At 36.4% G+C, this 24,672-nt stretch overlaps 1 protein-coding gene across 4 annotated transcripts in view; it reads left to right on the forward strand.

Annotated features, from left to right (window-relative positions):
- SLC7A2 (solute carrier family 7 member 2) overlaps positions 1–24,672 on the forward strand; it is a 51,900-nt gene that overhangs the window by 20,821 nt on the left and 6,407 nt on the right. Inside the window, exons 1-8 of one of the 4 annotated variants that reach the window (XM_021535962.2) lie at positions 6,274–6,440; positions 11,178–11,245; positions 12,432–12,822; positions 14,042–14,197; positions 17,162–17,327; positions 17,675–17,811; positions 18,496–18,718; positions 21,721–21,857. In XM_021535962.2, the coding sequence (XP_021391637.1) occupies positions 12,447–12,822; positions 14,042–14,197; positions 17,162–17,327; positions 17,675–17,811; positions 18,496–18,718; positions 21,721–21,857 (1,195 nt within the window). In that variant the 5' untranslated portion in view covers positions 6,274–6,440; positions 11,178–11,245; positions 12,432–12,446. Of the gene's footprint in view, positions 1–6,273; positions 6,441–11,177; positions 11,246–12,431; positions 12,823–14,041; positions 14,198–17,161; positions 17,328–17,674; positions 17,812–18,495; positions 18,719–21,174; positions 21,315–21,720; positions 21,858–24,672 lie in introns of those variants that run through there. The other 3 variants (XM_021536042.2, XM_021536122.2, XM_077782849.1) reach the window with 3 other exon arrangements.

The following is a 24,672-nucleotide window of genomic DNA, read 5'->3' on the forward strand; positions in this document are numbered from 1 at the left end:
TGCACTTAGCAGACTTGTAATGATTGGTGTGTGCAATATGTGGCAGTGGTGCTGGGCACGTCACAGTTCCATTTTCACACAGAATGGAAGTAAACTCTGATTTAATATTTAAAGTCCAGTACAGATCCAGTGAAGAATCCTAATTTAAATACTTAGACATTATTTCATAGTAATATTTGGTTTCAAAGGAGATTTTTCAAAACTTTTATGCAAGAATCTCTTAAATTAATTCTTACTGCCTTTGACTTAAGATAAAAGAAATATGAAATATAAATAATGTGCATCTAATTCTTGGATTTCTATAAGCAAAAGACAGCAAACTTTAGTTTCAAAAAACCCTTGTAATTGGCAGATAATTAAAACATGCTTCATTTTAGATGTTCCATTATGAGAAAGTTGCGACACCTTGATTAGACCTAGTTTTTGGTTGGGTTTTTGTAAACTGTTTGAGATGGCATGTTTTCCATGTGCCTTAAAATCTCATAAAGAAACAAGATGTATACAAGAAATTCCCTTCCTTCCACTGTTCCATGATATTTTTTAAGTTAGGCTATTTCTGGGACCATCTGTGATTTCTTTTAGTCTTTTATTATATATATTAAGCTTTTCTTTCTTCTCCACTCACTCTTGTTCCTTTCTTGGCCCCCACAGATAATAGGGGGAAAGGACACTTTTTTATATATATGAAATTGAGTTACTTTAAAGGATTTTTAGTGACTCAGCACAGAACATTAATTACATTGCTTTTTAAAACAAAAAGACCCACCGGAGCCCATTAGTGCATGGTGCACTGGTCAGATGGGCTGAGAGGGATGGGACTGGACAACCCCAGCAGAGTAGGAACCCCTGGAGCTGGTGCTACCTGAACCATCAAAGCAGCCATCTGAGGTTGGGAAGGGAGGAGAGAGAAATTAGGTGAATTATTAGTTCTTTGCTTAATTTCCACTCTTGCACCATTAAATTAGGCTATTTTTTCTGCTTTTCAACTCCCCTGTGGAAGCACCCAGGAGCACACAGGCAAAGCCATTTTAAAAATACAGGTTTTATAGACTTCTAGAAGCCACCTCAGGATTTTATGCACGTGAAAGATTCTAACTATTTCTTCTTTAAAACCAATGTCTAAGTCCCTTCTAGAGAATCACCAGCTTTTGTGCAAATCAGTAAAATTTCATCAGGGAAATTTCTGGGACTTAAATTTGATCCTGCAGTCATTGTGCATCTCTCCTAATATCACTGAAAAAAGTATTCCAGGACTGTATTTGTAAATATATCTCTACTAGTTTTTCAGAGTTTTATTTTTTGGTTCTGTCAGGTTTTTAACAGAACAGAATACAGGGAATTGATCTGATTTGCTTTCTGAGAGGCTTTTGCTTGTGTCTTACACAAGAGGTTGTTACTGAAAACTTGGTAACCATGGGGTGAAAGGTAAAGCTCTGTTACTGATTAAAAAGAGTAATTGGAAAAAGCAACCTTCGCATCATTTTCCAGAAAGGAAAATGATTGTTAAGTAGGAATGGAGTTAATAGAAATTTTCTGGACAAAATTGTTTTTTATAGGAAAAATTGTTAATTAAAGATAGTAACTGGAAAGATTTCCCTTTCTGATACAGGGAAAAAGATAATTTTTAGCCTTTCCAGTTGAAAAAATTTTAAAACAAAAAAAACCCACCCTCACATATATTCCAGCAATAAAAAATCCAAGTAAGGATTTTAAACTGAGGAAAGAAATTGATTAGCTGGGGTGAACAACAGTAAGCCAATGGAAGTCCTATATTAGAGAATGATTGGGAAATAAACTTTCAGTTGGTTAATTCTGGTAGTGAAGAAAGTGATAACTAGAACAGGGTGACCTTAAAAAGTTATAAATTAAGCACATGCAAAACAACTAAAAAGCTATTATCTCCATACATTATAATAGAATTTTTTATAATTAATAAGCCAGGACCTCATTATTTGGGTAAAAAAGCTTGGTGTCTTTTCTTTTTTGACATTAAATACTACTTTTAAATGTCAGTTGAATCTTCATAGGGTGGGATGATTTCTATAAAATGTACCTAATTACCTACCTAAGTGGCCTTTAGCTGTGCAATCACACATTTGGCTCAAACATGGACTGTTGTCAGAAATGGAATACTTTTTTTTTTTTTAACATTTGCTTCAGTCCAATATGTTGTAAGTTCAAACAGGCTTATAAAAAAAGCAGAATAAGGTGTTACCCAATAGCTTACACCGCAAAAAATCCACCATGCCTTAACATTTTGTTTTCTGTTAGATCTTTCTTCTTGCTCTTATTGAAAGCCTGTTTGTAACTTCCTGCCTCTGAGGGAGAAGTGTTCTCATGCTTCAGCTGGCTGGTGGAAACCTTGGGAAGGAGCCTTCTCCTGCTCCTTTCCAAGCTCCAATGTGGAGCTGCATCTCACACACCTTTGCCAGATGTCCAGGGAGATGGAAAAGAGAATCATTTCAGTTTTGGCAAGACATAGCATCATAGTTTATTTTCAGTTCAAGTCTTAGTTTTAACTGTGATTTTCTTGTTTTTTCTTTGTATATATTACAAACTTTTAAATCTAAATTTCCTATCTATATTTATCCTCTATTCAAGGTCAAAAAAGTTTGTGTGGATTTTTTTAGAGATAGTATGGCTTTAAATAGTTCCTTTCCTTCTCAAAAAATCTGATTTTAGACTTAGAGGCAGCATGTGAGTCAGCACTACAAAAATTTCCTTTAGACCCCTGGGAATATTTGGAATTCAGCAAACGGCAGCTAGTAGCTGTTCGGGACAAGCTTAATATTAGGTTTAATTACTCATTCCTGGATTAAAAAACTAACTGGAATTTGTGCTAATGTACGCCTTCTTCCTGCTACATGCAGGATTTCAGTTTATTCTTCCGGCCTGGATTAGTCTAGTAGTATAAATTTATTTTTTAAAATTGTATTAAATTTCTTTTAGAGAAGTTCAGGATTTGTAAGTACAAACTAAGTACAAACTGGAAAAAGAATTATTAAAGAAAATTTGAGGGACTTGGTAAATTATAATTTTATTTTAATCTGTACAATATTTTATAGAAACTAGTTTCAGTAATCTGCTTAAACCATGAGAAGCAACCTAAAATAAATATATTTTTGTTTCAATAAATAGGAAGTCCTTTAAAATGTGTTGAATTATAATTTATTCTCTTCAGAAATGATCCTGTCATAAAATTATAGAGACAGCCTACACTACTGTTAAGTTTGATAAAGATTCTGTCTCTCTTGAATGTTTATGATTTTCTTGTGTAGATTAGCACAAAGATTGCACTGTATTTTTATTCTCAGAACTACAAGTCAGAACCACTAAAATGTAATTACTTTATCTTGAAAAGATTCTTACTGGCTACTTGATGAATCGTCTTATGAATACCAGTACATCTTCTCATAACCCATCAGAGCTGCACAAAGTGTACAATACATGTTGTGTTTCTTTTTCATTGTGCATGACAAAAGGTGAGTTTGTTACAGTTGGTTGCAAAGTGGACAGATTGCCATGGTTCACTAAAGCCCAGGCCTGCAATCACTTTTGTTCATGTTTAACTTTGGTGAGTTATATGGGCAAGCACATGGATATCCATGTGCACAGTTAACATGTCTAGTTATGTAAAACTCATATTTTTGCCCCCTAGCTGTGAGGCTGTGCCTGTTAGACAACTCAGAATCAACAACAGAGAAGCTTTTAAACACTTTGTCATTTGGGCATCTGAGAACTTTGTTTCAGTTTGTGCAAGGTTCAAAATTATTTGTTTGGGTTTTTTTGTAAAATCAAAGTCCCCTGAGATTAATTTCTGTGTAACTGTATAAAAATATGTTCATACTCTAAGGGAAAGTCTTAAAAGGAGCCTTCCATAGGAAAATAAAATAATTTTGTCCTTCAGTTCATTCCCTCTAATATGGTCAACCGCTTCCTGGTAAGAAGAGAATTCCTGATCAACTTTTTAATGCAAAGAATGTGCTACAAAAGTCCTTGGGGTATGTAAATCAGAGAACTCTTGGATGAGGCTCTTTAGATTAATCCAAGTGATATCGTTGCTAAGGAGCAGAGAAGTCTCTGAAGTCAGAACTTAATGACGTTGGTCTAAACACAGATGGATTTGTAACTGGAAAGAAACTGGGAGCCAGAAAGTGGATCTACCACAGCTCTTTCCTGGAGAGAAACGGTGGTATTCACCAGAAACAACAATCTCCTCCAAGAGAGAAGCTGGGTATGCTATAGAGGAAGCTGCCACCAGACAGCACTCTGTCTGCTCAGTCTTGTCCGAAGAGCAGCACATCTGGCATCCCACACTAGACCCAGCCCTTTCTGATCATCTATCTCTCACATGCTGCTTTGTCACACACCCTCAGCCACAAATACGCCTCTCACCTGAATCTACAAAAATAACCTTTGCTGGGTGGCAATATGATCTTCTTGTTGTTTCAAGCATGTGTTACTGAAAACACACTTGAAACTATGTCTAAGTGTCTGTCCATGGGACCTTTGATTCAAACACTGCATAATGGGGATATACTGATTTACCCCACAGTACGCTGGGTTGATGTGGGACAGATGTAAGTCACTTTATTTCTCCCTGTCTCTTGACTGGGAGCCAGGAGGGGTCTTGCTCTGAATGCCTTTAGCAGTGTAGTTTCTGTGTGCTACTGTTCTCATGATTAAGTTTTAGAAAATTAGACAAACCTAAGCAGCCCAGCCCTGTCATGGTAATGATCCATAAGTGTACTGGTGCAACCAGAGATGAATTGTTATCACAGATAGGAGATAAGCAACAAGACAAGAGGCAATGGGCAGAAAACAATGCACAGGAAGTTCTAGCTAAATATGAAGAAGAAGTTCTTTACTGTGCAGATGACCAGAGCAATGTCAGAGATTGCTCAGAGAGTTTCAGAGTCTTCTTCACTGGAGTAATTCTTGAGTCACTCATGGACTTATTAGAGAATGCTAGTTTGATAAAAAATGGCTAGATATTGTCACAGGTCAGAGTGATGTTCCTTAGAAGTGATTGTCATTCATTTCTGCACAATAAACCTAACCTGTAGCATAACTTCTTATTTCTATCTTCTGACTGTGTATTAACTGTGAAAGAGATAAAGTTCATCTTTAACAAGGATGAGGTCAACATGAGGAGAAGCATTGGCATTGTCATCAGCAGACCTTCAGCAAAAAAAACCTTTTCTCTTAATGTGTTTTTGCCTGTAAGATGGTAATTGGCTTGGATAATGTGAGCTGGACTCCTGGTCTTGAAACACAGCCCATCCTTGTGAAGTACACTTTCTTGGATGCATTTCTCCTTGAATCTTGGAGAGCTGAGGAAAGCTTGTATTCTTCCCTTGTATGTGGCTGCAGGAAATAGGGCTATTCATGAAGCAAAAAGTGCTCTGCTTCTGGAGCACTGGCAGACTTTACACTAAAGGAAAAGTAAAAGCTGAGAGAAAGTTGCAACGGGCTGCCACACAATGTGTTTTTCTACATATTTTCATAGGAAAGACCTTTTAATGATGAGAAGCATAGCACTTTTCTCTGCACGGTTTATGTTATGTTAGCTGAACAAAAATAAAGTGACTGAAACGTGTGTTTAGAAAGAAACAATATGCTGTGAACAATACTGGCTGGAAATACTACTACATGTTTGGAGTGGAGTTGTGTGTCATTGTAATTAAAATAGAGCTGTAAATTATACATTGGGGTTTGGTTTATTCTGGAAGCTAATTTTTAAGAAACTGAGGTTTATTTATTGGTTGTGTCACAGGAATGTTTGGCTTGTTCTAAGTCCAGTCTTCAGCATTTTTCATTTCAAGCCATATAAAGGAGAAGATAATCTATGATACATCTACCCCAGTTCAACAAAATGGGCTCTAACCTATCTCTGTAAATATGCTGCCTCCTGTGTTGCATCTAGGCACAGCAATACTTTCAAAATTATGTATATTCTTCTAAAATTTACTCAGGTTTCAAAACATTGCAAAATATTCTTCAATATGCTTCAAAACCAGTTTATCACAAGGGCAATGGAAAGGTATCAGAGTGGGATTCCCCCATGCACTTCCTTCAGGATGTGTGACTACTTTCCCTGGCATAGGCATTTTAAATGCAGGAAATGGCATTCTAGTTGGGTTTTGTGTCATGAAGACATGAAAAGTGGATAGGATTTATGTGAACGTCAGTGAGATTCCCTCCTTCCCTCCCTGCCTCTTGGTTGGGCAAATAGCAGGCCAGCTCAGCCCTCCAATCACCTGGGCTACCAAGCCTCCACCCCTCAACACTGAGGGCTCCCACACCATCTGCAGCTGGCTTTTAAAGCAAGTCTTTTAATAAAATCACTTAAAGTCATTACTCTTCCATTTATGACAGCAGGAGTTCGGGACTGAGTAAGAGGAGCAGAAACTTGCCCAGCAGAAGTTGCTCTGAATCAGGTTAGTAATGAAGTTTACTGCTGAAAGAAATAACCTGAAAGCAGCCTAGGTTGTCTTTGGAAACACTGCCTTTAACATATGTGCTGTTTGAGTAGCAAGAGCTGCGGTATGCAGTTTGTTTACATGACACCATTATTCTGTCTTTGGTAAAGATTCTGTGTTAAAATATAGAAGATGCAGTTATATTTTCCTTCCCAGTCTGACTAGAAGGTGTTTTTACTTTTTGAATTATAAAACTTGCTTTTCTTTTCTCTTTTATACATTATACTTCTGTTACAGGTCCTGCTTTCCAGTTTTATGGTTTATTATTGAAATACGCTACTTTAAATATTTCAAGCCATTAGGAGTTTTGTGAAAGTCTTGGGCACCACATGAATTTTTAGGACACTTGCAGAAAAATAATGTATTGGCTGTGCATGTGTGTACATACATGCAAATCATAGACTATACCTAATTTTGCTTCATCTCTGTATTCTTTTACTTGCATTGTTTCACAAGATCTTACTTTCGTATACTATTGCACAATATCTAATAAATGTAATCTTACAATTTTGAATAATGCTACATAGGAAAAAAATGCATAAAATTTTCTTAAATGCATTTCTTATAATTAATTTTTAAGGAAAAATGAGGCTAAAAAAATATGCTAAATTGATCTGTATTAACCAGCATATCTTTATATTTTCCCATTTTCAATATGTTACAAACTTATTTGAGTATTTTATCCTTAACTGGTGTGTTGTTTAAAATGTTTAACTACTGCATCTAAAATTAATAGTATATTATATAATTCTAGCTCAACAGAATATTTTTGGGTAAAATATTTTTATTTTATTTTGGCTTCAAAAATCATTAAACATGAATCTCAGCAGTTCTAAAAATTTTAGAGGTTTCATATTGCTTTATAACATTTGCTTTCCATATGAGATTTCTATGGGTTTTTTCGTAAGAATTTTTAATGGAAAATTTTGTGGGAAAAGTTGAATGGCAACTGCAGCAAAACTTTGAATTTTCCCTTGTGTAGTTTGGGTTTAATGTGTACTAACTTAAACCATATATGAGACAATCAAATTATAATGTTATTTTAATGGAAATAAAATTGTTGGCACAAGATCTAAGTTACCTTTTTTTGCTCCAATATCCACATATATTTTTAATTTTATGTGGGATAGGAGGCTAGGTTAGATTATTTTTACATGAAAAATACTTTGCAGAAATGTTAGATTTTATATGACTATGAAGTGGTTAAAGGAGGTTTAAATATTAATATTATCTTTGCAGATAGAGACTTTGTCCCTTGCATTGTGTTTTTTAGTTACAAATTTTTTGACACCAGACATTTCCTGACAGAAGAGGGCTAACAACAGATTAAATGTTCCTAATTATCCACCTGATCAAAAAGGTGGTATGAATTGTAAGGCCGAGCTCATCTTCTTGGACTGGCATTCATATGTGTAGTGGACAAGCAGTAAGTGATCTGGTTTACAATTGGCCAGGAGCGTCTGAAATGAAGATGATTTTTTATTAGCAGATGCTGTAGAGAAAATATTAACCAACGCAATAAAAAACAAAAGGAATTGGAGAAATACCTGTTTATTCAGGTACTCTGACAAATACTGTGAAATTCCACCAGACATAAGAACGTTTTGTTTTGTTTTTTCCTCACCCTGTTAGATAAACCTGTCAAGTTCCTTTCCTGTCTAAATTATGTTGTCCTCTCCTGCCTGTATCTTTGTTGGAGATGGTTGAAGGGGTAAAATTAAACTGTAGTGTGGATAGCTTAGCAGGTCTCTCTAGGAATTCGCTCAAGGAAGGAGGAAGTGTCCATAAGGGCTGGTCATTGCTCCTCAAGTCTAAGGCAGTTGAACTGAGCCCTGCCTTTTTTAAAGGACTGCTGGAGGTGTATTTGGTGTTTATAGCGTAACCTGTAGCTAAATTAAAACTTGTTCCAACGAGCCTTCAGGAGCGCGGTGCCCCAGCACACGCGCAGCCATGTTGTGTGCAGCCAAAGGAGCATGCCAACGTCGGAACAAACTTCACAGTTTGCTTGTGACAAAGTGAAACTTGCTTTGCTTGTGGCGCAGTGCTCTCTGTAGAGCAGACTTCAAAGAGGAGCCCAGCACAGTTTAGATTGCGTGAGACACTAATCAGGTTGTCTCCACACCTTAATTAGAAATAACTGCATACTGTTGGTGAGTGCAAGGGCTTTTTCCTTTGTGGTTTCTTATAACACATTGCCTATGTTTAAACTCTGTGTAAGATAAGGATTCAATATTTTTTCTGTTTAAACTGCATGAACAATACGGCCCACCTTGACTGGTGGTCCTTGCAGGAAACGTGCCTAACACTGCTGTTCAAAGGTAGGCAGGTATCCATCCAACTCTGCTCCAAGAAACGTAGAACAGGTGCACCAGAGAAGTCTCAAAAGCACTCGCTTCCTTCTTGATTGATTACCCACTGTAATTATCAAAAACCCCCTTTCCCAAGCTGTCAAGTGTGCCTTCCCAGGAAGGCTCAGAGCAGAACTAGTGCACCTCAGCTGTTCTGCACATTCAGCAGGGGTCCAGGCCAGCACTGGCAGAGCTCACAACAGTAGAGGCCAAGATGAAGCAGAGCCCACAGCCATCTTCTAGGATGAGGCAGGGTGAGGCTGCAGCAGGAAAAGGAGGAAGAATAAAGGAGCAGTTAGGAAAATACTGAAACCTGCTAGTCGAAAAGCAGGGGAGAGAATTTTTAATATGCTCATTTACCTTACTTCATGTTTCTGTCTGCCATAAAGATCGGCAGAAAACTGGTATTTGTCCAAACTCAGGAATAAGAGATCTGTGAGTCTGCAGGAATATGACTCTTTATAAGAGTGCGTGGCAGTGGTCAGTATAAGCTTTGCTAGGACAATGCTGCCACCAAAAGGCACATCCAGCTGTTACTTTGCTCCTGTAGGTTTGTATTTTAGAATGAGATGTGCTCTGCCTCAGTGTTCTGATGAGCTGCTTGTGAGTCAGCACACGTCAGCAGTGAGGCATTGCTCAGGCTGTTTTCTTGCAGGGGTCATGCATTAAAGGATCTGCTATACAAGGGACGCCTCAGAAAAACATTACACTTGCCAGTTATTTCTGAGAACACTTGTCACCTCATAGATATGTCATTTGGTACTGTGTGAAGCCAAATAGCTTCGTAAGCTCATCAGCTCTTCTTGCGGCACTGTCTTATCAAGTATGAAGTCTTGGAGTGTCTCAGCCAAATCTGAAAGGGGGCCATGCCTGAGGTACAGTCCTGCACTTGGCACACAGCAACAGAAGTTGTGAAGCAGGATTCGGGCATTTCCTGCTATGAGTTTAGACATACTAAGTTGTAGGAAACTGTGGAAGGTGTGCTGGATTCCAGGGGTTGTTGTAAAAGGACATGTGTTTGTCAAGTCCATGTTAGGATGGCTATACTTACAAAGAGAAGTTTGCCATGCACATGATGTGTGGTTTTTTCCCTCTACAGACGCAAAGTTTGTATACTGAACTTGGTTTTGGTTGCGCTCCATTTTCTAAAGGCTAAAGAGAAAAGGCTGGGTTTCTGTCAGAAGAGGTGTCTTTTACTGGCTTGTACCTAGCAAGAACTAGCATCCTTCCTCTCACCAAGAAGCAGAAATCAGAAGCAGAAAAACTCCTCCTATTTTGCCATAGAGATTCCTTCTCAGCAGAGAAAACCACAACATCCAGAGATATTGGCATATAATAGCAGAGATAACCATAATATAATATCACTTTCTGGCACTGCAGTAAATCAGCCATTTACAATTTTCAGAACTTCTTGTCCTAAATGTCAGAGAAGGAAAACAGTCTGAAATGCCATTTGAATAACAAGAGTCTTGGAAATTCCTTAGTGGTCTGAGAACAAGATCTGCCAGAGTATTTTTTCCTGTTAATGAATTACGAAATTAAATATTATCTAGGGGGAGGGAGAAATAATTCCTTAAAAAATGCTATGCTTCTGCAACATTGAAATTGCTAAGGTGAAGAGCATGGAGTCACAAGAGTGTTGTTGCCTGTCACATGGGCTGCAGATTAATATGACATCCTAAGTGGTTGCTACAGCTTCAAAACTGTCATTAGGGGGAAAAAAGTGGTCTCAGAATATTTTTCGAAGTGCAGCCCAAGAAAAATAAACCTGTCTGTGTGGGAGTGGAATGCCTCAGCCTCAGACCCAAAGAAAGGCTGCTCTTCCTGAATAGCTCAGGAGACACAGTAGGGAATTTTGCTTGAACAGTTCAGTGCTAATTCCCTTAGAAGATATTGTGGATCTCTGCCAACATGAATATCACCTGAGTTCTGTAACTGATAAAATCCTCATAGTGAGTGAGTCTATGTACCATGGGCAGATTCTTGTCTCTGGGAGCCTGGTGTGCTGAAAGGACTGCCTAATTGCAGCAGAACTTTGGAAACTTGCCTGTCTGCCTCCTCCCACTGTCCTGGGCCACCTGTCACCTTTCTAAGGGGATTAAGGTCCACAGCTATTCAATTCCATTTATTATCCTTTGTCAAATTCCCTTTACTTAAAAGGGAATATAGACCTTTTTTCTTAAGGGTGCTCTTTGAAGGCAGAAGTGGCATGTTTGAGTGTACTTGAGTAGCTATTACAGGAATGGAGTGAAAATGTTCTTTCTCTTCTCTCTTTGATTTTTTTTCCCCAAGCAATCTTGTATAGGCATCGCAGAGTTCCTGATACTCTCTGCTTCTGACTCTTTAGGATCAAGCACTGTTGATTGAGCTATCCATCTTCACATGAAGTCATCGCTGTTAGTGGATTGAACTAGTATGAGTAGAAATGTCCTTTACTGTTCTAGAAACTGATACAGACCAGGGAGAAATAAACCAGCAGAATATCTTCATCTAAATTAAATAGATTTTCAGTTCCCAGGAGGGTTCCACTTAACAAATTGTGAGCAGAATATAAATATATAGATATGCAAAGAAAAACATCAGTTTTGGATGATGGCAGATGTTATTGCTTGAGTCTTACCGAACTCTCAGCCATCAACAATACAATCCAAACAAATACCTGAAGACAGAACTTGTGCATAAATGTTGCATCTTTAAAATATTATTTTCTGTGGGATGCGCATGTCCTCCCTCCCAAGCAAATGCTTTGGACTCTCAGTAACCATTTGTTTTAGTTGGGAAGCTGGATCACTGCTGCTCCTAGCAGGCACCCATAGAAGGAAGAAGTGCCAGAGAAGCACTGCCCACCTGCTGGCCTCCAGGACCAGGCTGGTCACAGAATCTGAGCTTGTGTGCTGGAGCTGATCACATCCCACAGTGTGATGGACACTAAGAATATTGAAGAACTGCAGCTGGCATGGGATGAGTGAGCAGTTAGCCCATTAGGTTTTGTTAGCTGATTGCTAGGCAGAGATATGAAAGATTTATTGTAAGAATAATTAGATCTGAAAAACTTCACTGGTGTGTGAGAGAGTAGAAAAACCATTTTAATCTGCTTTGAAGCAGTTCTTACTGAAGCAAATTCTAAAGGCAAAAGCTATGTATTTGAAGACAAAAGGATATTGAACTGGCAGTCTCAGAATAACCTATTTTAAACTTTTGCTGTTTATAGTCTTAGTTTCAGATCCCAAACCCTTTATTTATTTTGGTGTTGATCCTTATCTTAAAAGGCTCTATGATATATGAGATAATAGGCTGTTTCTGTTTCAGAAGTGGTTATGAAGCGGCCATTAGCAGATAATTATAAACAATTTCTTCTTTTTTACAGCAATGTAATAAACCTGAAGATAATGGATCTCTTTCCCTGGGGACATAAGTGCTACATATAAACTTAGGAATAGTGTATCCCTAATTTATTTCTGGGGGAAACAGCACATGCCATCTTATTTAACGTCACAAAACACATAGATGTGATTGAAGTTCTTTATGCAAATGTTTTTTCCCATTGTTTTTCACCAGAGTCTGCACTACCTTTTTCATAGTGGAATTTCCTTTATTTCAGAGCTCTACATCCACCATGTTGCCGTGTGGAACAGCTCTGTCCTTTATTCGGTGTCTGGTGCGGAAGAAGAACATTGGCAGTGAAAGTCTTGAGGACACCAAGTTGTGCCGATGCTTATCAACGCTGGACCTTATAGCCCTGGGAGTCGGAAGTACCCTGGGTGCTGGTGTTTATGTCCTTGCTGGAGAAGTGGCCAAGTCTGATTCTGGACCTAGCATCATTGTTTCTTTCCTAATTGCTGCCATTGCATCTGTGATGGCAGGTCTCTGCTACGCCGAATTTGGCGCTCGTGTTCCCAAGACTGGTTCTGCATATTTGTACACTTACGTTACAGTAGGCGAACTGTGGGCTTTTATCACTGGCTGGAATCTCGTTTTATCCTATATTATAGGTAAGCTTAAGAACAAACACCGAGGCAGCAGGTAAAAGATACAGATCTAGGGCTGTTTTTCTTTTCTGTCTCTACACTTAGCTACTGTTTCTTTTTAGTCCTGCTGAGATTAAATAACCAAAGTAGTTTGATTAGGTTTTCCTTCTGAGCATCACCATTGCAAACAGGTTTTATGCAAGATATTTTTGTAACAGTGTGATGTATGAGCCACATACCTTGTAGGAAGATTGTGTCAGACAATTCTGTCATGATGCACAAGAATAAATAAAATCTATCTTCCTTCTTTGGTCAGCAAAAATAATTTAAGTAACATCAATAAGCTTTTTTTTTTTTTTTTTTAATATATACAGTAAGGGTATTTACAAGGACTCCACTATAGAATCTTACAGGAAAGTCATGGTGTTTAAGTGCTAACTTGCTACTATATCATTGTGCTAATTAAGAGCTGTCCTATCAGGTAATCCCATAAAATACAAAGTTGACCAGATTTGAATAAAATAAATATTTATGTGGGAGATAGCATAACAGGTATTCCAGTGATTCAGCAGAGATAACATTTTTGGATTTAAAAATTATTTCTTCCAGAGGAATATGTCCCAGACTTCCATTATATTGTGCATGAACACATCTAGCTTTAGATGTGTACCTACAAGATGGTTACTCAGATCATTACAAAACTGATGTTCTCCAGTATTGTATTAAAATGTATTTCATGAGAGGAGAGTTATACAAATAAGATTGGGCAAATTCTATTTGCCCATGCACTCTTTGCCACAGAGAGTATTAATTTTAAATACAGACTCTAGCAACATATGTCTTGCTAGTGATTTTTTTTTTGCTTTATTTACAGGTAGGCAAACTTTCCTCTATGTTCTTTCTTAAAGTGCTTTCTTATGTTACTTTTTATTGTTTAACATATGTCATAGAAATTAGAAATGGCTAGAAATAAGCTTCTTCCAGGATCAGGCATAAATGACACAGAAATAATTTCTGCAATCTTTTTGAGGCAAAAAATTGTATATTTTGGTTCTAGAAAATCTTGTTACCATTTAACGAGCAAAATTCTTAAACATTAAAATTCTTCATCAAAACAGACACCACAGGCTCTGCTTCTTTAAATACGAGTAGCAACAGGCATAGTTTTGCTTCCTTTTCTGTAGAAGTAGCTGTATCCCACTGTATGAATGTAAAACCCTAAACATGCATGTGTTTTATGAAGGTACATCAAGTGTAGCAAGAGCCTGGAGTGGCACCTTTGATGAACTTCTTGGAAAACAGATTGGTCATTTCTTCAGTGCTTACTTCAAAATGAATTACTCCGGGCTAGCAGAGTATCCTGACTTCTTTGCAGTACTCCTTATATTACTTTTATCAGGTAAGAAAATATATGGCTTAATTTATTGTGGTTGTGATATTTTACACTTAAAAGTGCTAAATTGTAGGGTATTGCACTGAAATACCTTGAGGAAGTTTAGAGCCACATGCTGTACTGGCACAATGCTCTGTGAATTAAATGTATACAACCAAACTTTCACATGTACCCTCTTCTCTTGAGACTGAGACATAAACTAATCTCTTGTCAGTAGTTTTTTCTATTAAACCCATTATACAGACCTTTGGTAACCGAAAATTACACAGTTCTCTGTGTTTTCATGGCTCTATCACCAATAAATGCTTTCAGGGTGGCCTGGAGGTTAAGCTCTGTAATTTGGTGATGTGGTCTCCTTAAATTATATATTGTGCATGTAGTGGGCATTTGTAAGGGGGTTATTCCACCTAAATTGTTCACTTATTTGGTATGTAATAATGTTCCTCTTTTTAAGTCTTCAGTTGTTTATCCTAGAGTTTGCTTGACCTAAAGGGCACCCCAAGGTACTTGTATGGACCAACAGACCAATTTGACAACTGAGTATGCCTTTCCTGTCTACTCTTCCTAGTCTTGTTTTTGTCTTCACTCATACATCATGTTTTTAAATCACAAACCCTGACACTAGCTACATGTTATTTGAGGGATCAGAAAGCTCAAAAATACTGCAACTTATTTCAATATTTGCATTTAATAATTATTTACCATATGGAAATGTTACTAGTGCCACTGGGAATGAAGGAAGCAGGAAGTGTATTCTAAAGTATGCAGTTTGTTTTCAGGCAATACTAGAAGCATTTCAATATTCAGTAGAGGTCTTACCCATATCTCATGTACTTGTCATGGTCAGTATCTCTTTGGATTAAACCAAAGCAGAACCTTTTCTCTCTGGAAACTAAGTTATATATATATATATATATAGATAGATAGATAGATAGATAGATAGATAGATAGATAGATAGATAGATATAACCTGTTCTCTTGTTCTAAGTGGATTTTTTTTTTGGCATAGGAAAACATTTCTGTTCTACCTACTGCTAGAATGAATGACCAGTGCACCTCACCTGAAGATTTATTAGGTCTCTGTACATAAAAGAATGGCTTCCTATACTTAGGAAGATCTGGGAGTTGGCTTGACTAGATTTAGTCCAGCATTCTGGCACATTTTTGGCTCCAAATTGCCTATAGGACCAGTTCAGACCCTTATGTCCTCAGGAGGGTTGGGAATTAATGTGGAACATAACTGAAGCAGACCTTTCAGTTTCACCTCTTCCAAAAGGAGACAAAAAAATAACACCCTGAAAAGCAGAGCACTGAAACTCCACAAACCAAACTACGCTGTCCTAGTTTAGACACTGAGATCTTTTATGCTTTCTCCATTGCCATTGCTTCTTCAGAACATGAGAATTAGAGGTTCTTGAAAAAAGGGGAAATGTTTCCCCTGTTGCTTGTCACTGCTACTGTGTTTTCTTGTGTCCTGTCTTTTCATCCCTACCATCATTCCTTCTTCACTCCTTTCACATTTTGCTGCAAATTGCCTCTCTAGGTGTCTGATAAGAAGCCAAACCCCCAGTGACTGAATTGGGTCGAATTCCCTATTGCTGAAGGGGCAGTGGGGATGGCTCATACACAGTATGCCAAACATGAATCAGTAATTGGATTGTGAGCTGTGTAAAGCTGAGTCATAGGAGTAGCAGGTGATGTTTTACAGAAAATGTTATGTGCTAAGCACAAAGACAAGTACAGAGAAATCTGGGGTTTGGGCTTTTTTGGTGTGTTATTTTTGGGTATTGTTTGTTTAATTTTTGGGGTTTTTTGGGTTTATTTTTGTGTGGTGTTTTTTTTTTTCTTTTGTTTGTTTGTTTTGTTTGTTTTTTTTGTTCTGTTTTGGTTTGGTTTTTTGATAAGGAAAGGACTTTAAAAATGCACAAACTAGGATTCACGCTGCATTAGGCTGATTGAGACACTGCCTTTTTGGGAAAAACTGGGCTGAAGAAAGCATACATCTATTTCAATAAAAACTACATTGGTGAAGAAAACCTGAGCAGCTCATAAGATAATTTCTGTGTTCTGATAAGATAGTAAATATCTCATTAGAAGAGTCAGAAACTTTTTATACATTATTTTGAGAGGCTTAAAATTTTCAGACTTAATCTCTAAATAATGAGGGAAAGTATGTATGTGATATTAGTGGAAATGGTTAGAGCACAAAGGACCTGTGAAAATTTTCCAGTTGTATTTAATTTTTCCTGATCTGTTCACTGCCTGTTCCATTAAACTGCTAACATTCTAACACTTAAAATTGTTAAAAATCTAATGATAAAGTAGAATCCCGATGGAATAACTTTCAGATTGTTTAAATGTTCTACTCTGTAATCTAAAGCCGTGTGTGTTTGGTATCTGACTTTTCTAGAATCTCTATGCATCAGTGTTACAAGCATGAGGTGTGCATTTCTTTTAAAGCTGTTATTAATGAACTAGGAAATGGGACTTACTGTGATGGATGTGCCCTGAAAAATGTAGAGTCAATCAGTTACATTGTTAATTTAATAATTGTGCTTCTTTTCTTAATCTAACAGATAATTGTTCTGTAAGGAATATATTCTACCAATCTATTTTTACGAAGCATAGAATTCTTGTAGCTATTTTACTCCATGGCATAAAACAGAGATATGGATTGGCATCTCAGAGAAGTAAAAAGTAGCCATTGCTAAAAATACTTTTAAATACTTAAAGAAGAAGCTTTCTCTTTTGTGGTTTCAAATATATTTGCCTATTGTTGTGCTGTTAAAAAGTCTAGTAAGTTTGTGATTTTTTTTTTTTTAATCTAGTGAGGCTTTTTCAGTATTATTCAAGGTACATGCATATATTTATATACACACACATACCTTCTTCTACATGTATCCCTTGTTTAATTGACATTTTAATAGTATAATGGGCCATTCACATCTATAAAATATTTTTTTTTTACAGGTCTTTTATCTTTTGGAGTAAAGGAGTCTGCATGGGTGAATAGGATTTTCACTGCTATTAACATCTTGGTCCTGGTCTTCGTTATTATTTCTGGTTTTGTGAAAGGTGAACCTGACAACTGGAATATAAGTGAAGAATATCTCAGAAACTTTACTGCAGTAACAGAGTAATTTTAAAAAATCTATTTACTTTCTCAAATTTCAAGCAGTTTTTTCTTACACATACTTCATTATAATAAACACTGTTAGTGTTTTAATATGTTTTGTCACAAACTTCAAAGCAAGTAAGATGATAGTTGCTTGATTTGGACATTCTTTCTTTTGCTGTTATTTTTCTCTTTCTTACAAGCTTGGACATAAAAATGCATCTCATGCAGTTTTGTAAAGCAGATCTCTGTCATGATGAGAAGCCTTAAACACTTTTCAGAGTTCTAGGGTAGGAGGATGCATGTATTTATCCTGCCAATAATGAGGGGAAAAATTTTTCTTTCTGCTGTATTTTTGTTCTTTATAGGAACCGCTCATCCTATGAAAATGTGACAAGTATGTATGGGAGTGGTGGCTTTATGCCATATGGTTTCACAGGAACATTGGCTGGTGCTGCAACCTGTTTTTATGCTTTTGTTGGATTTGACTGCATTGCAACCACTGGTATAGTATTTATATGTGTGTGTATATATGTTTAACATGGGGATATTTTTGCAAAAAAACCCCAAAGAACCACAAACAATATAATACTCTGTCTACTCTTCTTACTTTGCTTTCTTCCAAAGCTCTTTCAGCCAATGTAGAATGAGTCTAAGTTCATTCCTGAACATGGCTATCTTTCTGGGAAGAAGGAGGAGGTTCTACTTATTTCATTCCTGTTCTAAAGAAATGATTGATGCTTTCTAAGTCTGGAAAAGGCTTAGTATACAATTTTTCTGCTCAAATAATGTTTATCACCTGCTCAAATAATGTTAATCACCGGCTCACTGTTCTCTGAATAAGGCCTCATTCCCAATGGCTGATAGGGAATGAGTACATTGAAAGTGTAGGTAAATAACTCAAAATTATGGGCTTGGAATACTCTGCATATAAAATGTATCTTATGACCTTTAATTTACCACTATTTTCTGACAACAAAATACTGAGTTCTGTTCTGTGTTTCTAAGTTTATTTTACTCAGGTTTTTAAAACTTCTATTACAGATATGATTCTCATGACTTAGATTAACAAGTGATTTGTCTTTGATGTTTGATTTGATTGACATCAAGCATTTGATGTTATCTCTTAAAGCTGAAGGGGAAAATTAGTATGAATTTTTGGTGGGGCATTTTCTTTTTCTTTTTTCAGGAGAAGAGGTCAAGAATCCTCAGAAAGCCATACCCATAGGAATTGTGGTGTCCCTACTTGTCTGCTTCATGGCCTATTGCTTGGTTTCAGCTGCACTGACACTTATGATGCCATACTATCTGCTAGATGAGAAAAGTCCTCTGCCAGTAGCATTTGAATATGTTGGATGGGGTCCTGCTAAATATGTTGTAGCAGTGGGATCCCTCTGTGCTTTGTCTACAAGGTAAAGACCTTGAAATACTAATTCTATTGGGAAAAGCTGATGAATAATATAATACATTTGTATCTATGTTTGTGTGTTCATTTTGAAGGCTCGGTCCATGCAAAGAATTAACAATAAGTGTTATAAGCAAGTATTAAACTTAAGCAAGTCTACTTGACAGTAGCTGTGTTAATTTAAGCTCTTTTTTTCCTTAACTGACTGTTATTGAACCCTACGTCTTTGTAGAAGCTTATTACACCAATTTTTTTAAATATAAATATTTTCAAACATATGACCTGCAAGTTATCTTTATTAACTGACAGAGTAAACCTCCCCCATTTTTCCTTTTTCACTGTGTATTCCCTATGACTCAGAAGCTGTATGGGCTCTGTGCATTTGCAGGCAAAATTGAAGACAGTAGCTCCACTCTTCATTGTCTGTCTCTATTTTCCTCCAGCAGCCAGTCTGTCTTCTGACATTATCCCTTCCTGTGGTTTCTGTGTGTGTGTTTGAGATGTAGATTATAGCTGTGAAAATATTATACTTTATTTCCCTTTGTGAAACTGTGAATGTAACCTTAGCATATTATTTTGATTAAAAAGATCAGGGAGGAAACAATATATATTAATATGTGTTCAGATATATTACACCCCAATTGTAATATGATAATAACACTTTAATAAAATAGAAAATTGCTTGATACTTGAATTTAGGGATAGAAAAATGCTGATGCCAATCTTTTGCCTGAATTTATGTAGTAAGGAGTCATTTCCATGAGCTTCAGTGGTTAAGAACACTGGCTGCCTTTCCACGAAGGAAAACAAGTTGCCTGTGGAAACACTAATACTACCAGCACTCCAACATAACCCCATTGGAGTTATGTAGGCATTAGCCTGAATATGAGTTTGTTGACCATGGGCAATGGTTTAAAGGAAAGGAACATTTAGATGCAGGAGGGGATAGAAACATGAAGTAGTTCCAGAAGGACACTGAAAGAAATGTAGGACTGACTGAAGAATGTCATAGTTACACAGTTCGTCCTGGGATTATTTATGTTATTTTCTACATATTTCTCATGGTCCCCTTAGGTTGGAGAATTTCACTGATTTTTTTCTTTACATTGATAAATAGTAGAAGTTATATATAAGAAACTAGATTAAAGAAATTAATACTGGAAAACAAAGTGAACTGAGATGGTAAGAAATTTTTAGAAATTTGAACTGTCAGTCTCTTTTTCCAGTGTATTCTGAAGAATTATATGTACTCCTGTGAAGAGATTAATTTTTTAATCTGTTGACTGATGTTAGTTTAGAACAAAACAAAGGACACTGTATTTCATGCACCTCAGTTTAGAGGTACAATGAAGAAAAAACATTGGGATGAATTGCTTTTGGTTTCCTGTTACTGTGCAATGTCATGAACTTATTTTGTTGGGTAAAGATGTTTGTTAATACTGACATTATGTACACGAATGTACATAAAGAAGGGTAGGATAAATGAACCTTACAAAGCTAAAACAAAAAAAAAAAAACTTCCTGGAATTTTTTGGAATGTACCTTCTTTGTGGAATCAAAACATCAAAATCAGTTCATTTGCAATAAAACTTCTCTCCTGTCTATGCTTAATACTTGTGTCCCACAAGCATTACTGGATGTACCTATCACCTATGGCATGTAAGAGCTGTGCCTTCTTTAAGTGATATAGTTGTTTTTCTAAAGTAAGAAAGGAAACCCTTCACCTGGTTAAAAACTTGTGTGTGTGTTGCAGAGGTTATACTGGCTATGATTTCATCTTTTGTTTTCTTAATTAAAAGTATTTCTCTTTGAGGGAAAGAAACCACCTAATTTAAGAAGTATGTTTAAGAGCTTCAAGTTATCAATAGTTTAAAAGCTTTATGTGTTCTAATAACATCTAAATTAATTAGCTTTACTTCTTCCAAAACAAAAGTCTTAACACAGCTTGCCTAGAGGTGCTTTAATCAAAAGAATTAATCTGCCCAAGTACACTTGTATAGTGCTTACTTCAAATAACTGTAAGTCATCAGGCTTACATGGAAATATAGAGTGTAAGGGATGCTGCTTTTGCTTATTTATTTGCTGCTGCTGACTGACAGACTTTCTACAGGAATACTAAAGCTTAATTGCATAGTTACTGTGATCTGGAACATGTTCCTGGTCCATTAATACACAAGAACTATGGTGATGGGAAGAGAGTTATCTTGGTAATCTAGATTCCATCTAATGAAGTAATTTCATTACCTAAATTAATATAATTATAATAATAAATCAACTTTTCAGTTAAAAAAAACCTATTTGTGTCTGATTTATAGTACCTTGGGCTATGGGGCTTTCTGGTTTTGTCTTACAATCATACATTTTGTCTATACATGCCATTAATTAACATTTTTTATCTTGTCCATGAATACAACTCTGCATGAATTGTGTTTGCCATGTTGCATGTGTTTGCTTTTTACTTAGTCTTCTTGGATCCATTTTTCCAATACCACGTGTAATCTATGCTATGGCGAAGGATGGGTTGCTTTTCAAATGTCTAGCTCAAATCAATTCCAAAACGAAGACCCCACTAGTTGCTACTCTATCGTCTGGTGCAGTAGCAGGTGAGACTTAGAGTTGATCCTTGTAAAGAAAGGTGCACTGCTAAACATGTTGAATATATGGAAATAAACCACTGTTATGCAGCTTGGATTTGTTTTGGACTAAAATGATCAAATTTGCTTTTTGCTAGGTAAAGTAGTCTACCAGTAAAACTTTTCTCTATCTCAGATTTTTAGTTGTTGGTTTATCTCAAGTACTTTCAAAGCCTAGGGTCAAAATAAACAGTAACCCAAAACCAAGAACATCAGTCGACCAAACAAAATCCTAAGAGCAGCAACACAGAGCCTAAGCAAAACTATACCTAAACCCATTAACTCCTCCAAGCTTTCTTTTTGTGTAGTTGGGTTTACCAGTAAAGCATTGTGCTTTTAATAACCTGTACTTGAACTATACATTTTTCTGTTCTAGTCTTCTCGGCTCTATGTTCCCTTTGCCCCGAATTCTGTTTGCCATGGCACGTGATGGTTTACTCTTTAGTTTTCTTGCCAAAGTGAATAAGAGGCAGGCACCAGTTTCTGCCACCTTGACAGCAGGGGTCATCTCTGGTAAGCTCTCAAAGCCCATGTTACTTAAAACTGAGATTTAAACACTCTATGCACGTGCATGGTACTTTATATTTTTGAAAAGGGCTGCTTGTTAACTTCCCTTGCATGTACAATGGGAATAAAATTACTGAGTAATCAATGGGTGAAAGAACTCCAGATCAAGTGAATCATGGTGGTGGTGATGGCGTTAATGCCACAGAATTCAATTTTTAATTTTTTTTTTTATATTTACCCCGATACAGTGAATAAGCTTGTTACTTAATCTGAGTCCCTTAGGCTGATGCGCTACTGACAGGGCTTCCTTGTCTGATGTAGACCTAATATATTTATGCCATCTGTACTGGGGGGAAAGTAACTTTTGTCACTTTTTTTTTAATGAGATATAAGAAAATTAATTACGTACAAAGCAGGACATCTTTTGTGTCAACTACAAGGATTTTTAAAATTGTCTTCCAAAGAAAATGATAGTTGTTGTTTAGGCTTACCAAGTTGTGGTTGAGGGGCATGTGCGTGTTGGGGGCTTATGTATCTGCACATATATGTATACACATACATTACCAAAACAATAATTTGGGAACCGTTGCCAAATCCGACGGTAAATTCTTACCATTCAACTCTTTCACTCATGTTCGTATTTCTTGCTGAGGCACATACAGCTGTGCCCAGATTTCATCATCATTTTAGTGTGATGTTTAATCATCCCAGAAAACTGGAAGCTTTAGAAGTATTTAGCTCAAAGGAAAATAAATAAATTTTTTAAGTAATTCAAATATCAAATACATGCCTTATAACTTTCAGCAACTTTGACTAAAATTAATCTCAAATAAGAGGTTTAGGAATGAGATGCAATATTTTTATTTATAGTCAGGGTCATTCTCAGATGCCACAAGACTGGAACTTCTCAAACTATGTAAAGTTTGAGGTCAAACTGCTCAAGCTTGATGTTAATGCAGAAAGGCAGAGTCATTGTCCAGATAGCCCCACATGAAGCCTTATCAGTTCCCCTTTCTTTGTTCAGAGTACAAGTAGATTGCATAGAGTTACTTTTATTATTTCAACTTTATTATATTTGATTTTATCCTAATGACATATTCTGCTTTAAGAATTTGGAAGTTGCAGTTTTGTGGGATGAAATCAAAATCTTTCTGTGAAATCACACTAATGATGAGAAGAAAGAATAGTGTATTACCCAGCTAGTAAAGTGATTGGTATAGTTACACAGCCCTGCTGTAGCTCTGTAGAAGCAGACATTGGACTGCTTCTAGACAATCTTTAGGAATTTGGTGCGTCAACAGCTCACTGGAAAACAGCTTTATCTACTGCTGGAGAAAGAGTAATTTCTTTTCTGATTTTTTTTAAAATCCATATTTGGTAATTTGTGGTCATATATAGTTTTGACAGAATAGTTGTGGATGTATGCAACAACTTATATTATCTGACTTTTCTATGCATTTGTAGCACAAATAGTTTTACAGCTGTAAGAAATGCTAAGAAAATGAGATGCTCAATTAAAGTTATCAAGTCAAGACTACAGCTGAGGCAACCATCACATGTTATTACATGACTAATCTTTTCATGGGTGGTAATCGCCATGGCAGATCTCTCCACATAGCAAAATGTTTTGGTGTCAGTCCAGTTTCACCATAAAGGGACCTACTGTTGTCTCTTAGAGTAGAACTAAGACAGGTGGAAAAGAAATATGCTGCCTTTTTTTCTCTTAGTATAGAAGAATTACTAAGGAGAAACTTGCAGGCATTTTTCATCTTGTTTCTAAAGTTAAAGAATATCCAGGCCACAGAGTAGCCTTTTGAAGCTGGGATTAAAAATTTAATATAGCTACTGTACATGAGGTTTTAATAGGTTCTGTTCTTCCTTGGCTTTACTCTTTAGAGCATGAAAAGCAGAGAGGTATTCAAAAATCTACACTGCAGATTGTGTTTTGGATTTAGGAACATCCACTCTCATTGAAGAAAACAGGATATGTGTTTCTTAATTGGAAAAAGAGATCCCCAGATTATATAAAAATTCTGTAATCCAGCAGCCTTGTTTTCAGAAAACCACATTTTGCTTCCTCCTTTAGGATCAAATACCAGGGGAGTATTTGTCCATGTGTTTGTGCCCTTGTGCAGCTGTCTACAAATATTTTAACAAAAGCATACCATAAGTATTAAATATAAATAGTTTGAACGTAGAATAATTTGTGTGTGCATATACACACGGTGTATAAAGACTATATTTAATATTTTCTTTTGATGTTGAGATTACAGATGATTCAAATAATCTGCATCTCAAAAATATTAATAAAATACAAATCCTTTAAGAGGCTCTTAAAGTATGTGTATGTATTTCAAATCAATTTGAATTAGGATTTCATTTACTGATAGCTTCTCCTAATTTCTTTATAAATAATGTGCTTTGTTGTGCAAACAGTATAAACAAAAAAAGATATGCCAGAATCTCCAAATGAATATGGCATTAGCTTTTACAAACAGAAGATTTCTATAATTACTTCCACTGCCATGGAAGTTTCTGCCTCTGAGTTCAGTGATCATAAGAATATGAATTCTTAAGATATGTTACTGATCATTCCTGAAGGTGAACTGAAAACTATATTTAGTCAGATAACCATTAAAAAACCCCTACAAAACTATTTTACTTGAGACAACTCCTGTAAGTCCTCTTCACACAGAGCTCTTTCCCAGCTCAGCAGAAATTTTACATCACAATGATTTTTTCTCAGTTTGGCAGTGGAATCCATCCCTTCAGGTCTGGTGAGATTCTGTTACAGGATCTGAACTTCATTCTGTAAAAATGT

Source organism: Lonchura striata, chromosome 4, assembly GCF_046129695.1.
Source record: "Lonchura striata isolate bLonStr1 chromosome 4, bLonStr1.mat, whole genome shotgun sequence".
Classification (NCBI taxonomy): Eukaryota; Metazoa; Chordata; class Aves; order Passeriformes; family Estrildidae; genus Lonchura; species Lonchura striata.